The 16,810-nt window shown below is 39.4% G+C and overlaps 2 protein-coding genes and 2 long non-coding RNA genes across 6 annotated transcripts in view; 3 read left to right on the top strand and 1 right to left on the bottom strand.

Annotated features, from left to right (window-relative positions):
• The first annotated feature begins 2,504 nt into the window (after window positions 1–2,504).
• Window positions 2,505–6,218, top strand: abi3b (ABI family, member 3b). Its single transcript, XM_034106797.2, has 5 exons — window positions 2,505–2,723; window positions 3,292–3,459; window positions 4,074–4,253; window positions 4,368–4,432; window positions 5,646–6,218. Exons 1-5 carry the CDS (start codon window positions 2,580–2,582, stop codon window positions 6,085–6,087), a joined length of 999 nt encoding a protein of 332 aa, XP_033962688.1. The 5' UTR covers window positions 2,505–2,579; the 3' UTR covers window positions 6,088–6,218.
• Window positions 6,219–6,974: 756 nt separating this feature from the next.
• Window positions 6,975–8,473, top strand: LOC139435832 (uncharacterized). The gene is made up of 4 exons (XR_011645035.1): window positions 6,975–7,087; window positions 7,682–7,735; window positions 7,820–8,072; window positions 8,191–8,473. It is a non-coding gene; the product is annotated as an uncharacterized lncRNA (long non-coding RNA).
• An 857-nt stretch (window positions 8,474–9,330) lies between these two features.
• On the top strand, window positions 9,331–12,006 carry LOC117464407 (uncharacterized). Its single transcript, XR_004554079.1, has 4 exons — window positions 9,331–9,380; window positions 10,529–10,604; window positions 10,688–10,907; window positions 11,808–12,006. It is a non-coding gene; the product is annotated as an uncharacterized lncRNA (long non-coding RNA).
• A 424-nt stretch (window positions 12,007–12,430) lies between these two features.
• mpp2b (MAGUK p55 scaffold protein 2b) overlaps window positions 12,431–16,810 on the bottom strand; it is a 52,760-nt gene continuing 48,380 nt past the window's right edge. For all 3 annotated transcript variants that reach the window (XM_034106788.2, XM_034106787.2, XM_034106786.2), the window contains 6 exons: window positions 16,350–16,452; window positions 15,318–15,386; window positions 15,078–15,239; window positions 14,456–14,658; window positions 13,955–14,083; window positions 12,431–13,466 (listed from right to left, as the gene is read on the bottom strand). In XM_034106788.2, the coding sequence (XP_033962679.1) occupies window positions 13,290–13,466; window positions 13,955–14,083; window positions 14,456–14,658; window positions 15,078–15,239; window positions 15,318–15,386; window positions 16,350–16,452 (843 nt within the window). In that variant the 3' untranslated portion in view covers window positions 12,431–13,289. The remainder of the gene's footprint in view (window positions 13,467–13,954; window positions 14,084–14,455; window positions 14,659–15,077; window positions 15,240–15,317; window positions 15,387–16,349; window positions 16,453–16,810) is intronic.

The following is a 16,810-nucleotide window of genomic DNA, read 5'->3' as shown; positions in this document are numbered from 1 at the left end:
ACGTTAAACGTAAAAAATTGAGAACGTGAACAACTTCTTGGAAGTAATCTCAGGTGCTGCGTCGCACCATTCAGACTAATTTGCTCCCATTGTGTTCAACGCGTCATAGAGCGAGCAAGTCAATTCATTGGACGAGCTGGTCAGAGGGATGCGTTCAAATGTAGTCAGTAATTTGAGGAACTGTCGAAATGGCGAACGCAGATAAAGTTGAGCTCGAAAATCCTCCAGCATCATTGAAGTCTCCGGTTTGGGAACATTTTGGTTTCGCAGTTACGTACAAGGATGACGGACAAAGACAGGTGGACCGAACCAAAGCTGTTTGTCGGCATTGTTCAACTAAAATTAGTTACGCGGCTGGCAATACATCAAACTTGCACACTCATTTGAAAAGACATCACCCGAACGTGAATATCACCGGTACCAAAAGACTGAAGTGCAAACCCAACTCCCGCTAGCATTTAAGCCTCCACCAAAAACTTCAGACCGAGCCAAAGCTATTACAAACGGCAAATATCCTTATGTTGCCATGTTAGCAAAGCGCTACCTGGCTGTATCTGCTACTACCTCTGTCCCTAGCGAGAGGGTGTTCTCCACGGCAGGAGACATTGTTAGTGCCAGCAGATCTGCCCTTTCGGCAAGCAATGTGGACAAGTTCATCTTTCTTTAAAAAAAACATGAAATGACAAGCAAGTCCTAATGTCAAACAGGCTGCTTAGGTACTAGTACAGTACAGTACAAATACAGATTATTTCAGTTCATCGAAAAGCTGCACCTTAATGTTTATTTTATTATATTTTATAATTTATTTGAGTGAATATTCATAGTTTAATAATAATTAAAAACCCAAAACTAATATTTTATGTTTTGTGAGTACTAGTACAGTAAAGTTCAAATGCAGATTATTTCAGTTCATCGAAATGCTGCACCTTAATGTTTATTTTATTATATTTTGTATTTATTTGAGTGAATACATTATTCACAGTTTAATAATAATTAAAAAAAATATATGTTATGTTTTGTGATAATTTGTTCTGCTGTACCGAAAACGTACCGAACCGAACCGTGACCTAAAAACCGAGGTACGTACCAAACCGAAATGTTTGTGAACCGTTACACCCCTAATGGGTAGTGTAGTGTCTTCGGCCATCCTAAACTGAATTTTTTTCCGGATATCATATTGCATTAACAGCACCACATCTGGCTTCACAGAGATCTTCTGTTACTGTCCTTTCTTCTTAGAGGAAGTACAGAAACACGTAACTCTGGATTTGTTTTAATGTTTGAGGTGCAATAAACGACAGAGAAGCTTTTTGGCATGTTAAAACTATTATGTTCTGCCTTGCTCATGAGAGTAACAGCTGGCGAAATTACAGCCTCGACTACTGATTTCCCATGTGTGCTCTAAAATGATATTTATAAATGACTATTATCATTATTATAAGCAAGACAATAAATGGCAAAGATATGTAGAAAATAAACGTATTTGAGATACGTTCATAAGAAACGTAACGTGGGAGAAAATACGTTTCTAGCTAAACGTAATTGAGAATGCAGTTTAGTTCTGTGGGAACGTAATTTATAGGCAGGGTTGACCAGCGTCGTAGTACAGTTTAGTGACAGAGCGTATGTTTTGGATTAGGCCAACCGGCTAACTCGAACATATCCAGGTTAGGACAATCCAGTTTCGTAGTACAGGCCCGAGTACTTTAACTTAGGATACTTTAAGTACATTAAACTGGTAATACTTCTGTACTTTATATTATTCTGAAATGGGTCAGTGTGCAGAATGATTACTTTTACTTTTTATACTTTCAGTATAGTTTGATGGTAATACTTCTGTACTTACTTTTTTGCAGGACTTTTACTTGTAACAGAGTAGTCCTCCTACACTCTGGTATGAGTACTTCTTTTTTTAGAAGCATGTTTATCGATCAGTTTGTTCTAAATATCATGTAGAAAGGAAATAATTTACAAAATTAAATACAATTACTTTCAAGTAGCTTAATCAACACAACACATTATCATCAGGAACATTCAGTCAACTATTAAAAATAAAGGATTAATGATCAATCTGTCCCGTGTGTGTTTGTAACAAAAGAAAACAAGGCTAACCTTTACTATGCGTGTGTGGAGTAAACCGTTCCTTATGTAGATACTGTTATCCGTGTGTTGTTGACCCAAAGGAATAGCTTGCTTATCATGTATTATCATACAACAGGCTAATCAACAGGCCTTGACATAAGACTGCACTGCCCTCTAGTGTATGTTGTAAATATAACACAGGTGGCTCAGCTGTGATACGCACCTGGATTTAAATATATATTGTAATATATTATTGTATAGTTAACAAGTACAACGATGAAAACGGTATATGATGTGTCCTTAGAAACAGATGTTGTTGTTCATGAGTTTGGGTGGATGTGTACCTGGAGCAGAGCCCTGCCCTGGTATCAGCTGCTGTGGAAATGTTTCCCCTGCGGTGATTCCGCCTTCCCGAACACCGACCTCCTCCCTGACACATTTCCACATCTTCCTGCAGCAGCGGGGAGTTGTTTTTAAAGGGTTTGTTAGCAGCGACGATGGGAGAAATGACGGAGCAAAAGAGGCTTTCTGAAGTTATTACCCAGATATTTCAAGAAGCGCCGACTGCCAGGAGGAATCTGGTTGATAACCACAGTAACCTCCACCGCGTCGCAGATTACTGCGAGAGCAACTTCCTCCAGGTGAGTGGGCCCAATGGTCAGTGAACAACAACAGGTAAAGTCACAACTGGTGCCAGGTTTAGGACTTGTGTTTTACAGAGGTATTCAGATCGATTACTTGAGTAAAAGTAGAAAAACGTACTTGGACAAATACTCTGTTACACGTAAATGTACAGAAGTATTGGCATTTAAAAATAATTAATGTGTAAAAAGGGATATTACCCTTAAAGCGTAATGTCCAATTTAAGAATCATATATTAAAATACTAGTAAAAGTGAAGCACACTTTATTTACTTTAAATAGTGCTATTGGATATTTTAATCTCTAATGTATTTCAATTTGGTTTATGAGTTTATTAATATTTTGTATTAGCTAATCATCTGGATCTGCAAAGTAACTAGTAACTTAAGTCTTAAGCTGTCAAGTAAAAGAGATGGAGTAAAAACTACATTATTGGCTTCCAAAGTGTATTGGACTATGAATACCATACAATGCAAACACTCATACTGCTAAATTGTATTAGAGTATTGCTTGATAAATGTACTTCAATACATTTCACCACTGTAAAACCATAAATACAACCGTCCAGGCAGAGGACACATCGAAGGCGGTTGAGGAGGCGATGGGTCTGGCTGCTCAGGCTCTTGCCAGCGTGGCGTACCAGATCAACAGTGTGGGCAGCACCCTGCTCCGGTTGCTGGACTCCCAGGACCTGCAGATCAGAGACCTGGAGTCCTCCGTCAACCTGCTGTCCCTGGTGAGGACCACATCTACCTGAAACACTGCTCACCTGACCTCTGCTTTCCCATAGAGTCATGTGAACTTTGCATATTGTCGTTACAATGCAGGGAAAACCTCAATACAGTTCCTAAAAATATATATTTACTACAATTATTGATACCATTATACCAAAATAGTTTTGGCAGTATTGTAAGTATTGCAACTGTTTAAGTATTGAGAAACTATATTTATAAAAACAATGATGTTTCTGAAAACACTACTTTCCATAGCTGGCAAAACATTTTTTAAAGTATAGTCTATAAAAGGTGCAGCATTCTGCTTTTTATTTGGTGAAATAACAGAATGAAACAAGTAAATACAAGTGGTATTCATACTTGTTTGTATCCTCATTTTCATAATTTAATGAACTGCTTTTGCTGAACAATGGAGTGCTTGAACTTCGGCCTCTACATTAAACCTTAAATACAAATCTCTACAGTGTTAATGTTGGTTGTATATTTGGAAAAGCAAAAAGTATGAAAGTTGCTGTCTTGCTCCACTTGCAGGTCATCGCTCACATCTGAAGTCAGTCTGGTCAATATGCCATCTAGGAACAAGTGTTCTGAGAGTGTTTGTGTCTCTCTTCTCCAGGCTGCAGCCATCCACTTTGAGTCGGTAGCCAGGAGAGAGATTGGTGCTTTCACTACTCCTAAAGACAGAACCCGAGCCAAGCTCATCGCCCCCCCGACAACAGGCAAGGACCCGGAGAGAAGTTACTCCAGAGTCCCAATATCGTTCTCCATCTTGGACTCCACTGGACACTGCTTTGAGGTATATTGGATGTGAAATTGGAAGAGAAAGAAAATAAATTGACTTTGAGTTCAAAACCTTTCATTGTGTAGAGATGCCTTTGTTTTCTAACCTTTATCCGTCTTCTCCCCACAGTACCCCCTGCAGCCTAAGAAAGCCGGCTCCACAGAGAGCATACAGAGCACTGCAGACTACACTGTGTGAGTATAACAACTGTTTACCTTTTTAAAGCAACTTTGTTAAAAATATTAACACTCCCATACTGATTATTATAAAAGATTCATAACATAAGCTGCACAATTCAAGATCATGTCGGAAAGGTTCGTGAAATATGGACGAAAGAAACAGTTTTGTAAAATACACTCCTGTGCATTTCTGAGGAGATAACTACCACTCTCCTGCCTGAATTGTAAAAGGAACATTCACAACCTTTTGTTATGTTATCAAATCAGTGTTGATTATTCATGTTATCAATATAGGCAATACATTGCTAAGTATGTGCTATATTGACCAGGAAAACTGAGTTCTCCTGTTAATGGAACTGACTGGCAGGGCCTACATGTACCAGGATGCATTGCCCGCAAACTACTCAAGGCCCACTATATCCTCTTGCACAGCTAATGCAGAACTAGCTTCAGCCATTTCTGCTTTTTAAACCCTATAAAATTAGTCCTCGTCCACTAACCCCAATTCCTTTTCACTGTCTGCAATGCGATGGAGTTTTGCTTTTGGGTGGAATTTAGAGCACAATAACCCCCTGACTACGGAGTTAGAGACAAGAAATCCAAGCTAAAAAAGTGTAGTTCTTATACTTGCATCCAACTGATCCAACATCTAGAGAAACATATTATGGTGAGATCCCCCCAGCCACCAAGGGCGTATAGTTGGGAGACCAATGGCACCTTTCCTACTCCCTACCTCCTACTCCCCTACTTACTGTACAGCACCCTTGTTTGAACCACATCCATCTACAATCTGTTTAGATCTCAACTACACATCTCTAAAGTTTTGTGACTGCATCTTGTTTGGTATTTGATGCTATCTCTTCACACACACACACACACACACACACACACACACACACACACACACACACACACACACACACACACACACACACACACACACACACACACACACACACACACACACACACACACACACACACACACACACACACACACACACACACACACACACACACACACACACACACACACACACACACACACACACACACACACACACACACACACACACACACGGAAAATAATACAAGTCGTGGCTAGTAAAAACAGCTACCATCATATCTAAAGCTCTCTTATTAATACATCTAATATTATCTGTATCTGTACAAGAAAAATGTTGAACTATTCTTTTAAAAAAACGTTTTATTCTGTTTTTTTAATGCAGGTCCAGTTACGGCATCGCTGTCCCCCCTCCATCAGTCCCCACCCGGCCAAACGTCTCCAACCCCACCGACAACAGCCTGCCTCCGCCTCCTCCTGCCAATCTGGACCCCAGTATGACCGCTCCTCCTCCTCCTCCTCCTCCTCCTCCACCTCCACCTCCTTCCTCAATGGACACAGGCCTCCCCCCTCCTCCGCCAAACTTGACCTCACCCACATGTCTCGCCCCACCTCCCCCTCCACCGCCAATCTCTCCGTCGAACAACGCCTACCCGCCACCGCCTCCTCCTGTATCGGGAGGTTCTCCTCTTCCTCCTCCTCCACCTCCTCCTGTATCGGGAGGTTCCCCTCTTCCTCCTCCTCCTCCACCACCACCCTCTCAGCCTGGCACCTCTGGGTTTGTGCCACCTCCACCTCCTCCTCCTCTTCCTCCTCTCCTACGCTAACAGACATTATCGGATGTTTTTATTCTTCAAGGAGTAACTTCTTGTGTAACTCTCAGGCATGCTGGGGTGTGTACAAACATGAGAAATTCTTTCAGGCATTATTGTGGGATCAGAAATAAGCTTAAATAAAACATTTCAAGAGGTTCTTTTATACTTTGTGGGGGTTTTCCCTTTCCTGTTATATGTTGTTTAGGTTTGTGTGCATGTATATGGTCTGTAAAGGCTAAAATCGCAAAGTTCCCTCAATTGAACTACTTTATTTACTTCTGTAACATTGCGACATCACTACGCAACATTCACGCTCCTATTGGCTAGCACTCCAACACATTGTACGTGAAAGGCCAAGGGGCCTGGACATCTCTAAGCTGGTTGACCAATCACAACAGAGGCGGCCAGCTAACCAATCAGAGCAGACTGGGCTCTGGTTTTAGACAGAGGGTGAAAGAGGTGCTGCAGCACAGGCAAAATAAAGACCTTTTTGAACATTAAAGCATGGAGACATGTCACAGTAGAGACACTAATTACTAATATGAACCTAAAAATGAGCATTACAGGGCCTCTTTAGGGTGTGTGTAGTGGTGTAACCTTGAGCTGGCTCAGCGTGAGCTTATTATTGTTCTGGGACAAAGAATCCTCCTTCAAAGTGAAACATTCTGCTGCAGTGCAGATTCCTCTGACATGTTTCAACAAAACCTTGACTGCATTCCTAGGACACAAGCTGAAACAGGGGATGTTGTCTTTAACCCCATAATGTCATCACGCCTTCATTATTACTTCATTGTGTTTATCACATTGTTTCCTAATGATTAAGAGTCACGTTTAACAGAGAGCGCCCTTTGGCCCCTCAGTGTCATTGGAGTGGGAACAGTGTCAAAGATGATCAGTTCTTTACGTCACTGGCTGGTGAGTTCTGCTACTTTAAGCAGGTCAAGGAGGCTATAAAATGTCTGTTGCAAGTCATCGCGCTACTTAACCTGCACTGCATGGCGTGTACTTGAAGGTAAGCTTTATTTACTGAATGTAACATATTAATTTAGTCAGACAGCTCAACCAAATTTGATAAATCTTTTTCTGTGCTTTTTTTATTGACTCTACTCAGCAAGCCTGAAACTGGAGAAACGGGCTCATTGTAGAAGGTCCCGTTTTATATATTCGTCAGAAATGAAAAGGAAATGTTAGCCACTATCTTTTACTGCTGCTTTCTTTTGCTTTAATAAATTCGAATTCAATCTTTTATGTAGCAACATGCCATTAGAGCAACACATGCTGTGCAGTTTTATCTTTGAACTATAGTGTTATATTGACTAAGTGTGGGAGTCAGATCAAAACCTACAGTGTTACTGCGGTGTATATACGTTTCAGGATTGCGAAACTTTCACAGTAATTATATCTGCCTTAAAGACATTCTGTTTATGTCGGTGTGTTATTTAGGGATACAACGCAATAAAGAGCTACCTTTGAACTGTCTGACTGTATTGCAAAATTGAACATTATAAAATACATGACAAACGGTTAGATATTTACTATCTTCAGGTTTAAGATCTGTACTTTGAATAACCTTCAAAAAAAGGCCTTTTTGTGCATTTTTTCTCAGGTGTGATTTAGAAAAAAAGAAAACTGCCATGGTCCTTTATTACCCTGTGATTGAGTAAGTATTTCAAACATTAATTTGACCTTCTCTAACCTCATTGTATGCCTGCTGCATGTATACTTTAGCCGTCTTTTATTTCAGGATCCCCTTGATGTGCGCTGGTATCCTACTATGGGCTTTTTGTTACCATTTCGCAAGGAAGCGCAGAGAAGCAGAAAGATTGTCCACGATGCCGGCTAACTCTCCCTCTGTGTACGTGATCCCCATATATGAAGAGGAGCAGGTGGGAGAGGAAGACGAGGAAATTATGGATGTATATGAAGCTTATTTTCAACCTCCTTACAGAGAGCCTCCCATGTACTGCTCAAGAAATGTCAGCCCTCCTCCATACAGGGTAGGTTTTGATATAGGGTTTTTTCTGCTAATTATCTTCAAAAATGTTCTCAAAGATTTTATCCTCAGCAAAGAAAGTGCAATATTTATGTAATTTAATAACTCTTTCTCCTTTCCAGTTCGAACCACCATCCTATCCAGACCCCCCTCCATCATACTCAGATCTTCAACCTTACTCAGAGCGACCCTGATCCTCCACCTCATCCTTCATACACTTCAAACATCCTCTACTCTAAACAAACTGTACCTTTTTTTTTTACATAACATTCCTATGGAATCAAATAAGGGTCACTTGGAGTTTGACAGTGAAACTATTTCCAAACGTGGTTGTAAATAAGATTTTGCAAGACCTGTCTGTATTGGAAAATTGTAAAAACAAACATGAATGAATGAAGAATTTCAGCCCTGAAGTACCTTTTATTAATGTGCTTTGAACCATAATTTAAAAGCCTGGGTTTAAACTCACAGTAATTCTTAACATGTCTCTTATTACATAACAAAAAGCACAACAGAATTTCACAATATCTTTTTTACCCTTATTTGAGCCCATACAGGTAACTGTTAACGTTAGTGCTTGTACAGTACGTGGTTATAAGTTTCATTTGGGACATAAGTGTATTAATCTAGGATTAATCTACCTGTAAGCAATCCACTGTGTGGAAAAGGAGAGACTGGGTTTGACTGTTTTACATACTAAAGTTTCATACTCAACCTTGTTTAAACACTGCCATATGTACAATATGCATACCTAAAGAGATTCAGTATTTAAGTTAAGGCACTTGTTTACATGCTTGAATATTACCAACTGTTTAACATACAGTATGTTATTTACAAAATAAAGTAATTTATATTTGTGAATACAATTAATTGAAGTCTTATCATGCTTGAAATATACCCCCCCACCCAACATTTTAAAAGTAGATCTCTAAATTAGTAAATCTGTAAATACTAAATAAGATCAGTTTTAGTTCAGAAAGCCATGTTTATTTGGAGGGATACAATTGAAATGGTTTGGTTATTTTTACAAAGTTTGTATACTGCCAGTAGAACAAGAGTGGTTTTATTGTTGATCCCTGAGGAACGCCATAGTTGTTGCTGTGCTGCAGCAAATGGAGAGTGAATGATTTTGTTTAACATGCAGGATGTGTAAGACACAGAGCACACCTCTAAGTCCTGTGTCTTTAAAAAAAAAAAACAATAATGCTGTAAAATCTCATCGGGTCATGCACTTCCCTAAGTGACACACATTATCCTTTGATACAGTCCTGAGGGCAGGACACTTTCTGTTTGTTTTGGATTCTTAAAAAAGGTAAGGACTCATCCCATTCTAATAAAATAATCCATTTATCTTTTAATTATGTGTCATCAAGGTAACGTACAGTATGTTAGAATTAGTTGAATATAGTCATTTTCTCTAACAGTTGTAACGAGCAGCAGATTTATATGATGAAGGTTCACCGTCGGTTGTTAAACTCAGACAATAAAGTTGAACAGTATCCCGGTCATTCAGATCGTTTTGATTCAAGCTTGTTTATTTGTACAACGCTGAGGAGTTTTGAAAGCGTTTAAAAGTGTGTTATTGTTAGTGAAATACTGCAGGGTCATAGGTCACAAGTCAACCATGTGATTGGTCAGTTAGTCTCGTACTAGTGGGCTCGAGTATGTGAAGGCTGACACATCATAATATCCTGTGAGCCTACACCCACTTGTTGATTTGTGTGTGTCACGTCTAAAGACTTCATTTCCAGTCAGAGAAGACAGCATGTTTTATTCTTTTACTGAAATAAATCTGATACTGTAGAGGTTTTCCAAGCTTGTCCACATCTCCAGAACATATCATAGAACATTTAACACGTTTGAACAGCTGGACTCAGATCTTATTCTTAAGTATAGTGAGCAAAATTACAGCGTTAAAATAAGTAAGAGCCCCTACAATCAAGTAAGAGCGCTTATTCTGCACAGCTGACCATTCTCAGAAAATAAATGATTGAATTATTATAGAATTAATGCATCAAAATTGCACTATTTTTGTTATGCCAGTAGCTTGTGGATTTTATTGGCTCAATGTTATAATGATACGTCACATTTGTTGATTATGCTTTGTTCAACTTAAGGTAGCAAGTAAATACAGTGGAGTATATTATCTTCATTATTCCTTATTTATCCTCATGATGTAATTTAATCTTCATTATCTTATTTAAACTCATGATGTAATGTAATCTTCATTATCCTCATTATCTTCTCTTTATCTTCATTATCTTATTTATCTTCATCAGGAAGTACACTATTTTCAATATGTATTGTATTAAAAGTCAAAATAACAGGAAATGGAAATTCTCAAAAGAAGTACATAAAGTACTTAAAAGACTGTAATTAGTAACCGTCTACTTGCATTATTCTAATTTCAATTAGTTGTCACACTGTCAATGGTTGACCATGTTACATATCATTATTTAGTTTTTTCCTTAGAGCAATGTCAGCCGGTTGACATAACACCAGCCATGGCTCCAGTCGGGAATATTCTCCAATACTTGTAAGTAACCAAATAAAGGCAAACATGAAATTGTCCAGATGATATACCTCTGAGGTCTCTGAATGATGGAAATGTGCTCCTAGATTCCCAGGCTTGGTGGTGTCCATCGCTGTGGTTCTCCTCTGCTTCTATATGCAGGCAAAAAAGAAAAGAGCAGCGTATGACGTCACCGTACCGACGCCACATGATGACAACCGGCTCTCTACGATTTCTTTGTCTGAGGATCAGGCAGAAGAAGAGACACAATATGACAGTTTCCCTCCTCGGTACAGCACTGTGGATCTCCCCCCACCATACTCACTGGTGCGTAAACCCGTCATTAAAGTCACTGCAAAGATTTAAACTACTGTCATTACCAACATATTGGACAACTTTAACAAAATCACCGGCTGTATTTGGACGCAGAAGAGTCATAGAAAAGTCATATAATAAACATTTTTAAAAATCCAATTAAATAAGTCTTAAAAATCAACATTTAAAGGAATAGTTTGACAGTCTTGAGTGTGTGTGTCTTCATATCTTACCGTCAGCAAGAAAGCCAATAAGCATGTCACAAAATGACTATTAGCTTTTCACCAAAAAACGTTTCATTTTGTTTAAGATTAGTAATCTAGAGCTTCCCACTCATTTTAATAATTAAAAACATGAACTATAAAACACTGATTTAAATTGAATTCTGTTGCTACAATAACAGGGTGTGCTTTACTGTGTGTGCAGTTTGACTCATAGACATGTGTGGATGACATTGAACAATTGTAATTCAATTTAAATCTCTCTCTTAAAATAATCAACAATTAAGTTAAAAGTTTCATTTTTTTCTGGAAATATGCTTATTTGTTTTCTTCAGTCTATCCATCTTCACATCTAACTCTCAGCAAGAAATACAAGGTGTAAAAACAGACCATTTTAAGTAGAATGTTGTCATTACAATGAGATTGTGCTTCATTTTATGCAGTTTGACTCTGGATGCTGAAGAGTCACAGAATCATGATGGTTGATACATTTAAATTATATCTCTTCAAATCCAACCCATTTTTTGGCAAGCATCTCCATCTTTACATCTAGTAAATCTAGATCTTCAGATTCATTTTTATAATTTTCTAAAAACAATTCTAATATCAAGTATAAAACTCTGACAATTTTAAAATGATATTGTCGGAACAGATAATTAAAATAATAAAATGTCACTTTACGTTTTTGCAGTTTGGTCCCAAGATTACCAGCATTTGGTCCGATGACTCTCCACCTGCATATGAGATGTATCCGATAACGCCGTCTCCTCATCACTGGATGACACCCGCGGGACACCTGCATCCATAACAACCATCAGCCCCCGCTGCCACACTGGAAACACCAGGCCTCCAAAAGCTTTACATTTCAACTTACCAAACACTGACTTACCTTATGTTGTTTCTGTGTATGCTGAAAAATACTATGTCACTTATGTAATGCTTTGATTTGAGCTTTGCATTGATATTAACTGTAGACAGTGAAGCAATCCTCTCAACATCTCCATTTTAATACACTTTGATATGAACATCAAACTAGTGTAGCAGTCCCACTGCATCTACACACCAGCAGAACCATGAAAGCACCGAGGGGCTCTCTATGTTATACTATATACTCTTTATTACAATACAGTACTTACAAGTTTGAGGGGAAATAAAATAGATATTCAATGCATTGCCAGTATTATTCTTCTCTATTCTCTAAGAAGGAACATGTACAGTGAGTGTTTCCTTGGCTTTTGAACAACGTTAAGGCAAAAGTAAGTATGTAAATATTTCACTGTATGTAAATCAGAAATAACAGAAACAAAACGTCCATTAATTGTCCAACCTGTATTGTTAGGTAACATATTTGCCTTCATTATACAATCAGTGCATACTGGAGGCTACTTTTACATTTGTTGTTGTTCTTAGTGCTACAAATAAAACTCCAACAGAATCAATTTGCTGGGTCGTCTCTCTGTCGAATAAACCTGACGCTTTACCAGCACAGGTCAACAAATGTATAATGTAATCAACATTCAAAGATAAAAGGATTGCAATCTTAACACAACGTGTGTGTATGTATACATCAGTGTCTGTGTGTAAATGTATTGCACATAATGTTATAGTTTGAATCTATTGCTGTTCATTTTTCAAATTAGTGGAGACAAACGATATAAAGCACATTTCTGAACACATACAATCATACTGTATCATGGTCTATAATAAATATGACATTTGGTATGTTTCCGTCACCAATCTGTCCTACCAACCCAATGTAAACAGAACACTACATAAAGTAGGAAAGGCTAGAAAGTTTTATATCCTTCAACGAAAAAACCCTTCGGTAGATTAATCTGCAAAACATATTCTTTACTCTAACTCTATTTCCACGTTTATGATAACACACACACACACACACACACGCTCACTCACACTATTGCACTAAACCTCCTAATTAACTCTAAATCCTTCTCGACAAATATCAGTAAAATGATTTCAAATAAAAGTATAACTTGACATTAGCCTCAACGGAGGAACACTAACTTTTGTACAAAAACGCTCTACTGGTCGTTTGCACTGAACGATGACGCTTGGACCCCCGGCCACCAATCGACTGCATGGAGACGGCCCCTCTGGAGCTACCTCACCGTCCTCTGACCTTTGACCTGTGGCTTGATGGTGACCTCTTGGTTCAGAAGACCCAGTTGACAGGCACCCACTGCTGCTCCGTGTACAGTTTCTCCAGCGCAGACCGTAGGCTCCTGAACGCAGCCTCCAGGCCGTCGTTCACGATGCAGAGGTCAAAGTAATGTCCGTACGCCCGCTTGATGCGCTCGCTCTCGTCCACTGTCCTCTTCAACTCAGAGTCCTGTAGGAGAAACACAGTGAGACGATTAGGTGACAATACAAAACAAATAGCAGGCTATTACTTGGACGGAGTTAACTTTAAAATTGGGTGCACATAAATAATTTAAATGTTAGTAATGCAGCTTTTTGGTTTGCGTTGCAGAGTAAATCAACCACATTAGGTATTCCCATTACCAATAAAGATGATGAATTTCAGTCTATTTCAGGCTTTAAAAAAAACCTGACTTTTAGAGCCCCTGAAAACATGCTTTTAAAAGTATTTCCTTTTTTCCCTTTTATTGGATATGTGTAACTAAATAAGTAACCGATTAATATGGAAAAACGTATGGAAAATATCCGTAAATATACTTATTTATCAATAAGTTAAGGCAATAGTCCCACCTTAAAAAACTAATAAAACTGTTCCATCACAACCATATTGTGCATGGTAGAAGATGAATGAACCGTGAAAGCCTGAAAATGGTTTTCAGGGCCAAAACACGAACTCACCGTTAACTGTTTCGTCACCACTCCTGACTCAATTGCTGATTTGTTCATAGCTTTGAGAACCTCAAAATCCGGAGCTTCAATAAAGACAACATAGGGCAGGAACTCTGCCGTCCGCAGGACTTTAAGAGCCTTCGAAGAAAAGAAGAAACGGATGTGAGAGACATCTTACAATCCCTGCATGACTGCACAGCAAGCCAAGGGGAAAGCTGTAACACACAATTATAAAGCTGAGAGAGAATATGATTAAAATGCAACTGCAGCATCCTGATCCAACACATTTATCAAGCTAATGTATGCAAATACGATTAGCCGAGTGTTTTCCAGTGCATGATGCCAATCATTAAGAGATCTTTCTGATAAATATTGATGAGGTGCTCAGCCCGAAAATACTACAGAAGCAACGAGCCGAACAAAATTGTCTGGAATATAGAATTGAAACTCAAGCCATTTACATTAAAACATGACAAACACTTGATAGAAAGCAGAGCAGGATTCCGCTACCTGTGGGTTGACGTCCAGGATGCAGATCTTTCCTGTGTCTATCACCTCGTGTATGGAGTTGATCTTCGTGCCGTACAGATTCCCGTCGTACTCGCCGTGCTCCAGGAAACGACCACTTTTTATGTCGGCCTCCATCTCACTGCGGGTCATGAAGGAGTACATCTGGCCATCCCTCTCATCCACCTTCGGTTTTCTGCAGGTGACTGAAGGGTGAGAAAAAGAGTTACTATTTCTACTATATTCTATTTCATTTACTTGCACTATTTTATCTGTTTTATTGTGTTGCACTGTTGGTGGAGCCTGTGACCTAAGATTTTCATTGTCATAACTACACTGTAGCTAATGTACACATGACAATAAAAACCTTGAATCCTTAAGTCAGAAAGTTAAAGGTTAAAATCAAAAAAATATGAGGAAAATAAATAAAATGTGTTTAAAAAACCATTCCATCATAATACGTTAAGATAGCAGAAACCACGATCACAAAAACAGAAAGTAACTTGAGTTAAAAAAATTACATAAAATGACAATATTCACACAAATACAACAACATCAAATAAAACATTGCAAGGTAATAAACGACCCATTATATTAATCCCGTGGTTCAGTGTGCTGCACTCACAGGGGATGGTGGTGCCGTACCGCTGGGGGTCTGACACCAGCAGCTTGTTTTTCAAACTGCGACGTCCGACCCCCTGTGCACCAATCAGAACCAGAGTCTTCCTCCTGAAGGGCGGGACCTTGGCCACCTCTTCATATATCCGCAGCTCGTGTCGATCGAATTCTAGTCAGAAAACAGTAATTGTGGGGACGAATATCATAAAAAAATAGACTGGGATGTTGTTATTGTGAGGTACGATACCTGCATTTTTGGTAGTCAAATACATCATCTTTTTTTTCTTCTTTCCACCCATTCCAGCACAAAGAGGACCTGAGACACACAGAAACAGACAAAACCTCACATTTGTGTCTCAGCCAACGACTTTAACAAAGTCCAAATGATTAACGATCAAGTCGGAAAGCACCAAAGGGTAATAAATCCAAAGTTTATTACAGTTAACAGCCCACTAGAGGGCGCTGTGCACTAATATTGATCGCCCTGTCTGCTGCCAGAGGACACCTGTGACCAGGCTCCACAGAGCATCTGTTCAATATGAAGAATGATTAAGCCCATGGGGGGCATGTCTTATGAATAGAGACATAAATAGAAGCAAACATGAGCCCAGGTAATCATTCTCATGTCAGAATTCAACCCATAAAGCCTCGAGTGCTACATTATGAAGTATTCTTCTTCTGGATCAACAATTTCAGACCTCGCCCTGCAAGAAAACAAAAAAAATGTATTCAAATCAAGCCCCCAGCAGGTATGATGTGTGGAAAGCGGACAGATGTGTCCTTCCCGCGCTCCAAGGGCAGCACAGTTTGCTGTCATCGTCCTGAAGGCCGAGCTGCTGACTGTGACTCACCACCTGTTTCGTTGAGATCAGATAGATCTTAAGGACCAGAGGCTCTTTTCACGGCACATCTCTCAAGAGAAGAGATGATTATTGATCAGGTTTGTATTTACGGGGGTCTTATCACCTCTCCTAAATCAGCATGCTTTCTCTGGAGGAGCCGTTTGTGAATGTAGGACCCTGCGGCTTAATAACAAGCAGATTGGAATGCGGCCTCCTTAATCACGCCGGCGCTCATTACCAGCTCTCCAGTGCCCACTGACGGAGAAACAGACTAGGTTTGCTGGATGAGCAGCCGGCGCCAGATGAAATGTGTGTATGATGTGGAGAGGAACAGATGCGGTCTTTGTTGCCGGTGCGTTAGTGCGGCGAGGAGTCTGTGTCGAATCTACATAATGAGAGGAGCTCCTCTGCTCTGCTGTGAGCCGTGAGAGGTGTACCTGTGGTAGTGAGCTCCAGATCTCTCTTCACAAACGCTTTCCTTTTCTCCTCCAGCAGCTGGCTTGGGATGAGACCTGCGCTGCCTCCTTCGATGTGGCAGGCCTGCGAGAGCACACAGAACAAGCAAAAGAATAAAACCATGAGGGTCCGATTGTGGATGTCATGCGAGCATAACATGGTGAAAACAATCAGTCTAAATTAACAATCGGGACGCAAATGTTCGGATTTCCAAAGGGAGGTTCTGTGAATAAATAAAAAATCAAGAACCGAAATAATTGAACTATTCATATCTTAGACTGCACTGTAACTTTTATCTTTTAATGTTTATTTTATTAGCTTTTCTTTTTAATGACTGATTTTAAATGCCTTTGTCTGAATGTCTTTCATTTTTGTAAAGTGCCTTGCCTTGCCTTGTCTTGCCTTTAGTCTTAGCTGAGGTAATAAATGCACAGAACAAAGC

Source organism: Pseudochaenichthys georgianus, chromosome 19, assembly GCF_902827115.2.
Source record: "Pseudochaenichthys georgianus chromosome 19, fPseGeo1.2, whole genome shotgun sequence".
NCBI classification, from domain to species: Eukaryota; Metazoa; Chordata; class Actinopteri; order Perciformes; family Channichthyidae; genus Pseudochaenichthys; species Pseudochaenichthys georgianus.
The sequence above is the reverse complement of the archived record's forward strand: the minus strand, read 5'-3'. Positions and strand labels throughout refer to the sequence as shown.

Coding starts and splice junctions, on each gene's coding strand:
- abi3b (XM_034106797.2), top strand. CDS start 2,580: ATGGGAGAAATGACGGAGCAAAAGAGGCTTTCTGAAGTTATTACCCAG. Junction 4,254..4,367: donor CCACTGGACACTGCTTTGAG/GTATATTGGATG, acceptor TTCTCCCCACAG/TACCCCCTGCAGCCTAAGAA. Junction 4,433..5,645: donor AGCACTGCAGACTACACTGT/GTGAGTATAACA, acceptor TTTTTAATGCAG/GTCCAGTTACGGCATCGCTG.